Source organism: Trachypithecus francoisi, unplaced genomic scaffold, assembly GCF_009764315.1.
Source record: "Trachypithecus francoisi isolate TF-2019V2 unplaced genomic scaffold, Tfra_2.0 Lachesis_group20, whole genome shotgun sequence".
Classification (NCBI taxonomy): Eukaryota; Metazoa; Chordata; class Mammalia; order Primates; family Cercopithecidae; genus Trachypithecus; species Trachypithecus francoisi.
Window position 1 is genome coordinate 19,584,475 of NW_022681466.1, and position 11,834 is coordinate 19,596,308.

The window sequence follows — 11,834 nt, forward strand, 5'->3', positions numbered from 1 at the left end:
GGCAAGATGCCTCAACCTCTCTGGCCTCAGTCTTTTCATCTTTACAGGTTAGAAAATGTCAGGGATTGCAAGGATTGAATGGAATGATACGCCAAATACACCCTCCGAAGGGCTCAAGTGATTGCAAAGATTGGATGGAATGTTACATTGACTACACCCTCCAAAGGGCTCAAGGGTTCTTTTGGTGAATACACCAAAAGGTCTATTTCTTCATCCTTGTTAAAACTTTGGAAATGTTAACTCACAACTCTCATAGTCTACCAGCACTTATCTGTAGCTACAGCTTCACCTCAATACATCAAACTCCATCAGGCCGGCAGCCCTCTACGAGCTCCACAGTATGCATTTGAGAGAAATACAGTCAGTCAGTTCTGAGCTAATGACAATTGTCAATTTAATCTGATGGTAGCTTTTTACAATAACTGTCAGAATAGTTAAGATTTACAACATACTCCAATGACCTACCATAGCATTTCTGTTTAAAAGATTCAAGCGGTGAGAAAAACCGTAAAAGAAAATTTTAACTATCATGTCTTGGGCCCAGACTTATTTCCATGCAACATTTTGAGAAAACTAAATAAATAGCATTTTCCTTTTTTTTTTTTTTTTTTTGAGACGGAGTCTCACTGTGTCATCCAGGCTCGAGTGCAGTGGCTCAATCTCGGCTCACTGCAACCTCCACCTCCTGGGTTCAAGCAACTTCCCTGCCTCAGCCTCCCGAGGAGCCGGGATTACAGGTGCCCACCACCACGCCCAGCTAATGTTTGTATTTTCAGTAGAGATGGGGTTTCACCATGTTGGCCAGGCTGGTTTCGAACTCCCGACCTCAAGAGATCCACCCACCTCAGCCTCCTAAAGTGCTGGGATTACAGGCGTGAGCCACCATGCCCGGCAGTTTTCTTTAAGTTATGCCCCATTTCCTTTTCACAACAATGAACTCCCCCTCCCCTGAAAGTGCTCAATTTGTACAGGGAACCAGTACAGGTTTTTGAAATTTTCCTTTCCTTCATGAAGAATCTGACATTTCTACTATATCAATAACAATAGGAGCAAAGAGTTTACCCTGTATTTGCATAATTAGTTAGAAAGACGAGAATTTCCGTGGCCTCTGAAAAAGGAGCTCTGCATCTTTAAGACTCTGCGAGGCTCCCTGCCCTCCGCGCAGACCGAGCAGACTCTGCCGCAGCGACTCATCCTATCGATAAGGCTCAGTTAGCCAAGGTGGAGGATGGGAAAAGAATGGAACTGTCCCAGCTACTCAATGAGATCAGGGCAAACTATGAAAAGATCCTCACCAGAAATCAGATAGAGACGGTGCTCTCAACAAGGATCCAGGTAATGATTTCATACAGACAGGCACCTTCCAGAATAAGGAGACAGTCCATGTCTACCCAATTCCTGTCCCGGCCTCTCTGAGGTACAGTATTTCCTTTTCGATGCAGCATCTATTGGGGAAGGAATTTAGCTTCTACTGCAATGTGACTGGGACTACAGGGGGAAATACTGTGATTATATTGTTAAATTGCCGTTAAATAAGCATTGATTGATGCACTTGATTTTTATATAGATTGTGAGGTTCCTATCATTAACATGGGGTCAACATACAATAAAATGATGCACTCTAACCTCTTACAGACAATCTTCAGGAAGGAAGCATTCCATATACCCTTCAAAGATATTATGGAGTTATTTACAGAGATAATTTAAATAATATCTTTAAAATGTAAAACCTTTAAGTAAGATTTATTAGCATGTACACTTTCTAGAGATAAATATTTCTAAAAGGTTTCTATCATCTTTTTAACGAGTTCCGTTTTATACCAGATTGTTATAAATAGAAATCATCTGAGTGTGTGAACATGGCATTCAGAAACAATGATATAAATTATGACCATCGAAATTCCCCAAACTGGTAACGATTCTCCACTAAGATTTTTGCTTCTGTACTATAAGATGAGAAACGTTTCTTTCCATTACAAAGCTTGTAATATTTAAGTATTTAAAAAAGAGAAAGAGAGCCAACTTAGATAAGGACTAAATCCTAATTTCATAGATTTAGTTTTAAACTAACAATCACTTTCAGCAATTAATTAAGGTCTCAAGTCTTTAAACAAATTTACAAACAAATATTTTAGAAACAAAGATTAAGAAATTTAGGGGATTTTTTAGTTTACCTATCATATATGGGTTCAAGGTATCTTCCAAGCCCTGAAATACAGCAAAAAGTTTACTTAAGAATATCACCCAAAAGAAAAAAGAAAAAAATTGGTAGAAAAATCTCAGGGCTTTATTCCATTAGCAACTCATTTTTAGTTCCATTGTAAATTTCACCTCTAGGTAACATTTTTAGTCTTCATAAAGAATGATCAACATCTTAGATTAAGCAAAGTCACTGGTACATGTAAGCATTGGGATAGTTCATTCACCTTTACAAACAGAAGAAAAAAAATAAATAGATGACAACTTCTAAAAACTGTAAACAAAACACTTACCTTTGCAGCAGTAGAAATATGAGTTTAGTTTACAAGTCACGGGGCCAAAATGAGTAAATTCAAATGAAAAGACTACAGTAAAGTTTTGTTTAAAGTGTCTTTTAACTTGAAACTACTTTAGAGGATTTTCTTCCAAATAACTCAGAAAGTCAGCTGAATTAAATTCTAGACAGCCTGATTATTTAGTTATTTTTTTAAAATTTCTAAATAAGGTATTTTAGTTACAGATTATTGTATAACACCCCCAAAACTCAGCTGGGACATCAATCGTCTTGGGGTATGACTGGGTTCACTCATGTGTCTGGCACTTTGGCAGGGCATTGCCAAAAGGCTGGCTCTGCTGGGACTTCCTCTCTCGCTCCATGTAGCCTCAGGGTCTCTCTCCATCTGGCCTTTCCACAAGATCTCTCCAACAGGGTATCCAGACTTCTTAGATATTGGCCCAGGGCTCCCAAAAGCACAGAAGTGGAAGTTATCAGGCTTCCTAAGACTTAGGCCTAGAAGTGGCACAGCATTCCTTCTGCCTCATTCTACTGGTTAAAGCAAGACCCAGGTCAGCCCAGAGTCAATGGAGAAGGGGATCACCCTAGGATTCATCTTGGGAGAGAGTTCCTTAAGGGCTATCTTGGGATGGTAGTTACCAAACAAGCTTAGCTGCCGGTTCCATATTTGAAAGCCACAAGACCAGCAGACACCAGCACTCTTTGGTTTTCTTTTTTTTTTTTTTTTGAGACGGAGTCTTGCTCTGTCGCCCGAACTGGAGTGCAGTGGCCGGATCTCAGCTCACTGCAAGCTCCGCCCCCCGGGTTCACGCCATTCTCCTGCCTCAGCCTCCCGAGAAGCTGGGACTACAGGCGCCCGCCACCTCGCCCGGCTAGTTTTTTTGTATTTTTTTAGTAGAGATGGGGTTTCACCGTGTTAGCCAGGATGGTCTCGATCTCCTGACCTCGTGATCCGCCCATCTCGGCCTCCCAAAGTGCTGGGATTACAGGCTTGAGCCACCGCGCCCGGCCTGGTTTTCTTTTTTCCAAAATTCTTTACTTTATCTTCTGTAGTTGCTCTGGTAGGTGTTGCTTGCTGCATGACTTTGCCAAGTTAACACTAAGAAAAGATTTTCAACAAACCAAAAGAAATGTACGAATTTTGTTCTCAAATATCTTGCCCTAAACTTTATTCATAAACTTTCATTTACTTCATTTCCTTTAAAAAATCTATTGTATAATAAAATTAAATTTTTAAAAGTTAAAATTTATTTTTATAAGAATATTAAAAGTTATAAATTTTGCTTCAAAATACTATAATCAATTCTATACATTGTTCTCACTGTTCCTGGGGCCAAATGTTAAAACTTCTGTCAACAGATACTTTCTTTTAATTTCAACATCAACATAAAAACATTTAAAGCTAAATATAAAAATTCTACTTTTTTTAATATGAGAACATTTAGAAAATAATCCTTAGAGAAGTCCTTTTTATTATTTATTCATTTTATTACCCAGATACCCAAAATTAATATGCCTTTTAAAAAAATCATCCTGAAAAAGGTAAATCAACAGATTTTCTTAATATGGAAGTCTATTTGCGAGCCTTATTGCCTATAGTAACTTAATTCTCTAAATTACCAGTAATGTACTTCCTAGCAGAATTTACTCCTGTCCCTATGCCTGGTCCCAGGATTGATTAGTTTTGGGGGCTACAACTGTTTATCTGCTTCTGCAAAGCAGCCTACAAGAAAATGTGGGGGAAAATAGCAAATTTTCAATCCTTCCTCCTAATGATCCATAAATAATGAAAAGTTAAGAATCAGAGATCACAAATCTTGGTCCTACAAACTGTTTTCATTCATGTAAATGTATTTTTCCTTATTTCATAGATTGTCATAATTGGAAGAGAGTTGTTGAAATCATTTTACATAGAAGAAAGCGGGCTAAGAACGCAATGGACTTGCTCACATATTTAATCAGTTAACTAGGCACTAGAACACACATTATAATCTAACAAGTTAAGGAAAAATGTTTTGATTCCTATACAATTTTTCTATAATTGCTCTTACACATCTCATTTTCAGAAGCACTCCTTGTTTTTTGTTTGTTATTGTTGCTGTTGGCTTTCTTATAGCTAGAAGAAGACATAAGCAAAAAAATGGACAAAGATGAAGAGGCTTTGAAGGCAGCTCAAGCAGAACTCAAGGAGGCCCGACGCCAGTGGCACCACCTGCAAGTGGAAATTGAATCTCTCCATGCTGTGGTGAGAATGATCTCAAAAGTAATTGACCCATCGAGTCCTCAGATGTGATTTGATTAAGAGAGGGGAAGGATGAATGTCTGTTTATTTACCATGAGAAACTGGAAATCAAGGCCACTGAATTCTATCCCTGATCCTAGTTTAATTACTCACCCCTCCCCCCACTGTGGCAGTGGCTGTTATCAACTCACTCAAGGTTTAGTTCAGACCTGTAAAAATGAAGAAATCCTTTCTTATTACCTTGGGATTCTCTAGTTGCTGAAGTTGGGGAATAGAGCATTTGTTATTATCCAAAGTCTTAACAGTGGGGATTCTTTTATCCATGCCACTGAGACATCTAATAAAAAATATTTAGGCCGACACTGTGGCTCACACCTGTAATCCCAGCAATTTGGGAAGCTGAGGTGGGCTGACTGCCTGAGCTCAGGAGTTTGAGACCAGCCTGAGCAACATGGTGAAACCCCATCTCTATTAAATACAAAATATTAGCTGAGCATGGTGGCACACACCTGTAGTCCCAGCAACTTAGGAGGCTGAGGCACAAGAATTGCTTGAACCTGGGAGGCAGAGGTTGCAGTGAGCCGAGATCATGCCACTGCACTCCAGCCTGGGCGACAGAGTGAGACTCTGTCTCCAAAAAAGAAAAAGAAAATATGTTTGGAGCAGGGTGCGGTTGCTCATGCCTGTAATCCTAGCACTTTGGGAGGCCGAGGCAGGTGGATCACTTTAGGCCAGGAGTTTGAACCAGCCTAGGCAACTTGGCGAAACCATCTCTTGTACTAAAAATACAAAAAATTAGCTGGGTGTGGTGGCACACGCCTGTAATCCCAGCTACTCAGGAGGCTGAGGCATGAGAATCACTTGAACCCAGGAGGCAGAGGCTGCAGTAAGCTGAGATCACGCCACTGCACTCCAGCCTGAGAGACATAGTGAGACTGTCTCAAACAAACAAACAAACAAAAAGTATTTAAGCATGTTCCTAAATGCCTTTTATGAGCAGTCTGCTCTGGCTTTGATGTTCAATATACTATATTTTCTTCCTTTTGTTTTACAAAGCAAAGCCTACCTCTGAAGTATACTTTCCATAATTTAAAAATCAGGTAATTCAGAGTGATAATAAGTTAATCACACTGCAGAGGATTTTTTTTTTTTTTTTTTTTTTTTTTTTTTGCAGTAAGAATTATCACAGGATGTCTTTGAAATATAGTAAGATCTCTAGTTAGGTACATAAAATATAATTTTTAAAAAATTAGGGGTCACACACAAAGCTGTTAGGAAACACACCTCTTGCATAGGTATAATACAATTATTGCAATCTTTTTAAAGAAAAAAATGGAACATAAAAGAATGAAGACAGCCAGGCACAGTGGCTCAAGCCTGTCATCCCAGCACTTTGGGAGGCCAAGGCGGGCGGATCAGGAGGTCAGGAGTTCGAGACTAGCCTGGCCAACATGGTGAAACCCCATCTCTACTAAAGATACAAAAAATTAGCCGGGCGTGGTGGCACATGCCTGTAATCCTAGCTACTCGAGAGGCTGAGGCAGGAGAATCACTTGAACCCAGGAGGTGGAGGTTGCAGTGAACCGAGATCGTGCCATTGCACTCCACCCTGGGCAACAGGGTGAGAATCCATCTCAAAAAAAAAAAAAAAAAGGATGAAGATATTGCAAATCAGATTTCAGAAACACATTCTGTGTTACTGATTCACTGATGAAAATCTATATAAAACAGGAAAGGGGCCTTGAAAACTCCCTACATGCCAGCGAGCAGCATTACCAGATGCAGCTGCAAGACCTAGAGGCTGTGATTGAAGGACTAGAAAAAGAGCTACAGGAAGTAAGGCGCGGCATCGAAAAGCAGCTTCAAGAGCATGAGATGCTTCTCAACACGAAGATGAGGCTGGAACAAGAAATAGCAACTTATCGCCGCCTCCTAGAAAAAGAAGAAATCAGGTACCTCAATCCATTTAGTTAATGACAAGGGGCCAGAAATACAGAGCCACTTATGCCATTGTTGATGTAGTCAGAGAAATTAAATCCAAAAAACCCATCATCATCATGGTGTATTCACTGAGTTTATACAATAAGGTATGCACTGCAAATAATATATGAAAGAACCATTTCTAGACTTCCAAAATTAGGAACCAAATAGCCAAAGTCAGCTAGAACAAAATGTAAACAATTCTGGATTACTACAAAAATGATCTTGTAGTCTTGGCCGGCTGCAGTGGCTCACTCCTGTAATCCCAGCACTTTGGGAGGCTGAGGCAGGAGGATTACTACAGTTCAGGAGTTCTAGACCAGCTTGAGCAATATAGTCAGACCTCATCTCTACAAAAAAATTTAAAATTTGCTGAGCATGGTGGCACACACCTGTAGTCCCAGCTACTTGGGAGGCTAAGGTGGGAGGATTGCTTAAGCCCAGGAGTTTGGGATTAGAATGAGCTAATCATGAAAAAGACCTTTCCTCAGCTGGGTGTGATGGCTCACACCTGTAATCTCAGCACTTTGGAAGGCCAAGGTGGGAGGATCACCTGAGGTCAGGAGTTCAAGATCAGCCTGGCCAACATGGCGAAACCCTGTCTCTACTAAAATAATAACAATAATAATAATACAAAAACTAGCTGGGCATGGTGGTGCATGCCTGTAATCCCAGCTACTCGGGAGGCTGAGACAGGAGAATCACTTGAATCCAGGAGAGGCAGGTTGCAGTGAGCCGAGACCTCGCCACTGCACTCCAGCCCAGGCGACAGAGTGAGACGCCATCTCAAAAAAAAAAAAAGAAAGAAAGAGAGAGAGAGAGCGAGACCTTTCCTTTCTCACTTCCTTGCCATTCATCTCTTCTAGGATTAGTCTGTGCCTTCTAAGGATCACCCACAACGAAAGCCTGGAAAATTCACAATCACCACAATCCCCCTGACCAAGGACTCACCCTGTACCACACATCAAACCCCAAAACAATTATAATTACTATAATGTAATTATATTACAACCATGGAAAGCAATATTATTTTGAGTCATGATTTAAAAGACTACCAGATGTCCTGATAAGAAAAGATATCAAGAGGAATTCTTATTCATTCATACATCATAATCTGTAATGACTTATAAGGTCATACTGCTTTGAGCATGACATAACCTCCAATTCTCCATGAAGAAATCTTTATTCTTGCTTGTTTCCAAATTATAAGTCCTTTATAAAACTAGATGAAAACTAGGTGAAACAATTTTAGCCTATAATAAATCTTGATATTTATTACATCTTTGAAAAAACATAAACTGAATTAAAAATATACTACTTACTAGCTGAGTGACCTTGAGCAAGTTACTTAACCTGTGTGCCTCAGTTTTCTCATCTGTAAAATGGGAATACTACTACTACCTACCTCATAGGATTGCTGTAAGGATTAAATGAGTTAATGTTTATAAAGTGGTTAAAACAATACCTGGCACATTGTAAGTGCTATGTAAATGTGTGTGTATATATATCATGTCTATACATATATGTATATGTATATATGTAACTATATAGTTAAATGGTTATAAATTTTAATTCCTAATCATTCCAGATCCTATATACATGTAACTATAAAATTGTTAAATAAAATGAATGGTTGTGAATTTTATTTAATTCCTAATCATTCAAGATATTGATCAGGCCGGGCGCGGTGGCTCAAGCCTGTAATCCCAGCACTTTGGGAGGCCGAGACGTGCGAATCACGAGGTCAGGAGATCGAGCCCATCCTGGCTATCCTGGCTAACACGGTGAAACCCCGTCTCTACTAAAAATTACAAAAAACTAGCCGGGCGAGGTGGCAGGCGCCTGTAGTCCCAGCTACTCGGGAGGCTGAGGCAGGAGAATGGCGTAAACCCGGGAGGCGGAGCTTGCAGTGAGCTGAGATCCGGCCACTGCGCCAGAGCGAGACTCCATCTCAAAAAAAAAAAAAAAGATATTGATCAAATCGTCTTTAATATTTCCGTAGTAAAACTTTAAAAAAATTAGGCTACACTTAAGATATACAAGAAAATTTCATAAAAATACAATGACCACCTCTATACCCACTTTCCCCAGTTTAAAAAGTAAAATAGTTCAAAAAAAAAAAAAGATATTGATCAAATCGTCTTTAATATTTCCGTAGTAAAACTTTAAAAAAATTAGGCTACACTTAAGATATACAAGAAAATTTCATAAAAATACAATGACCACCTCTATACCCACTTTCCCCAGTTTAAAAAGTAAAATAGTTCAAAAAAAAAAAAAAGAATAAAATGTTTCCAATGTTGTTGAACTTCCCTGGACACCTAAGCCACATCCCCTAATCTCATGCTCCTCCCTCTACCTGACCTGGCTTCGGAATTTGATGCTTATTAGTCTCATACATTTATTTATAGTAATATGTATGTATTTCTACAAAGTGTGAAATTGTTTTGCATATTATTCTAAACTTTATAGAACTATAAAACTTTTTTCACTCAATATTATTCTTAGGCGATCCATCCGTAAACATACAGTGTAGCCTTAGTTCATTTCTTTTCAGTTAAATAGTGTTTCTATTGCATGAATATACGATTTATCCATTCTTCTGTTTGTTTTAATTATTTGCTAATACAATATTGCTCTTAAAATATAATTATTTCCGATTTCAGATATTATGGTTGTATCCAAGGTGAGATAAAAGACAAAAAGCCTACCACAAGTAAAGTTGGTTTTGTCTTACCATCAGGTGAGTTTCTGACATAAACAAACTCATTTGAAAAGTGAAATACTATTTATGGGGATTATTTTATATGGAAATTAAACACTCTAAAGTAGCAAAAAAAAAAGCAAGCAATATTTGAATAAAAGTTTGAATATAATTTGTGAACAGTAATTCAATATTGTAATTTAATATATCATAAATAATATTTTCACAGCCATTATAAATGAAATATCTTTTACTACAAAAGTCCCACAAAAGTATGAGAATGAAAACGTAGAAACAGTGACCAAACAGGGAATCTTAAATGGGAGTATCGTTAAGGAGAGCACTGAAGCTCATGGCACTGTCCAGTAAGTAAAGAAACTTTGACTAAGAAGTAATAATAAATATATGTAAAGAAATTAACTTTGAGTAATCCCAGTAATTACTCTTCTTTGTTTAAATGTTTCCAAACATAGTTTTAGTATACTGTGATTTTTTTTTTTTTTTTTTTTTTTTTTTGAGACGGAGTCTCGCTCTGTTGCCAGAGTGGAGTGCAGTGGCACAATCTTGGCTCACTGCAACCTCCACCTCCCGAGTTCAAGCGATTCTTCTGCCTCAGCCTCCCAAGTAGTTGGGAATACAGGTGTGCACCACCACACTCAGCTATTTTTTTGTATTTTTAGTAGAGATGGGGTTTTACCATGTTGGCCAGGTTGGTCTCATTCTCCTGACCTCATGATCTGCCCGCCTCAGCTTCCCAAAGTGCTGGGATTACAGGCATGAGCCACCATGCCCAGCCTATTCTGTGATTTTTAATCTGACATATATACATAAAAACTCATGGAAGAGTACTCAATCCTTAATTTGCCATTTTTTTTCCAAAAATACAACCCAAACATGAGAATTCCTAAAGAGAAATTCCATAGAACTCCTTTGAAATTCTATTGATATGGTTGTTAAAGTAAGTACATTATAAATTCTGTACACTATAAATTACACAAATTTCTTGATTTTTCCATAGATATGAAATACATAATACATATTTTTAATAGACCCATACTTCATTATTAAAAGGTTTATTTTATCATTTCAGGACAGAGAAAGTGGATGAAGTTATTAAAGAATGGGAAGGTTCTTTCTTTAAAGATAACCCTCGATTGAGGAAAAAATCTGTTTCTCTTCGATTTGATCTTCATTTAGCAGCCACTGATGAAGGGTGTTTACAGACTAAGCAGGATAATCTACCAGATATAGAAGTCAGGCTTATCATGAGAAGATCATGCAGTATTCCCTCTATCAAACCTCCATCAACAGCTGATTAATCCAAAGATAGTATTTGACTTGATTTGAAAATATTAGGATGGACCAAGGTGGGCTATACCAACTCCCTCTGTCCCAAAATGTAAGTTATTCCATATGTATGGAAGATGTTATGATCAATATGTGGTTCTCTTCAGAAGAAAAAACCAGCAAAGGACATTTCTCCGAATCTAATTATGGAGATAGACATATATGAATGAGAGAGAGTAGCTTAAAAATAAAATCACAAATTCAGTACAGTCTATTTCTTTATATTCTCCAAACAGTCTTCTTTTTCCCTTGAAACTTCATCACAGACTGTAAGCATTTAACTGGTTTAGTGAAGTCTTTGTAATTTTTTTCAATGGCTGAATATGCTAAGGAAAAAAGAATTGTTTAAATAAGATTGTATTATGTTAAGAGTCACACTGAGTTATTCACCATTATTCAATGTCTGGTTAAACCTACAGTGTGTTCTATTTTTCAAAAAGAGCAATTATAAACAAGTTTTTAAAGGAGGATTCACTAGTCACTTAATGAGGATTCTTCTTTTTGAGATAATCATTTGTATACTGAAAGAAATAAGAGTTATTTCCATGAGAAATTCTGAGCAAACTATGGAACACACCCCAAGGCTAATTTGAGATAAGTAAAATTAAGTTAATCTACATATATCTAGAAGATTTTTTTTGTAATAAGTATCTGATTCCCAGAAGATTTACTTTACTCAAAGAACTTTAAAGGTTGTATCCCCCACCAAAAAAAGAAGAAAAAAAATCAGAAGGCCAACTGCGCAAACAAAACATGAAAAGCAAATTGAAAAGGTATTACCATAGTTATCAGAACAGTTATCCACCATCCCAGTTTTTCCATCTGTAAAGCTAAATGTGATTAGAGTGTTTGCAATGAGCTGTAGATAAGATACTATATGAAATATTATAAATATTTCTTGCAATCATTTATGTGAACTAAGATAATGGTATTGTTATCTAATGTGAACTAAGATAATGGTATTGTTATCTAAGCTAAGAGTATTTGCAGGATTTGTTTTTAAATTGTTCAAATTGTAATAAATATGGGTAGAAAATATATTTGTGAATAAGTGAAGTATTGTTGCA

General features: G+C 37.6%; 1 protein-coding gene across 2 annotated transcripts; it reads left to right on the forward strand.

Annotated features, from left to right (window-relative positions):
* The first annotated feature begins 1,165 nt into the window (after nucleotides 1–1,165).
* Nucleotides 1,166–11,474, forward strand: KRT222 (keratin 222). Of its 2 annotated transcripts, none has more exons than XM_033183105.1 (6): nucleotides 1,166–1,335; nucleotides 4,611–4,739; nucleotides 6,468–6,688; nucleotides 9,383–9,459; nucleotides 9,650–9,785; nucleotides 10,511–10,911. In XM_033183105.1, the coding sequence occupies exons 1-6, from the start codon at nucleotides 1,240–1,242 to the stop codon at nucleotides 10,737–10,739; spliced, it is 888 nt and encodes a 295-aa protein (XP_033038996.1). In that variant the 5' UTR covers nucleotides 1,166–1,239; the 3' UTR covers nucleotides 10,740–10,911. The 2 variants fall into 2 exon arrangements, with proteins under 2 accessions (XP_033038996.1, XP_033038997.1); XM_033183106.1 differs by having other exon boundaries at nucleotides 1,171–1,417; nucleotides 10,511–11,474.
* The last annotated feature ends 360 nt before the right edge of the window (nucleotides 11,475–11,834 follow it).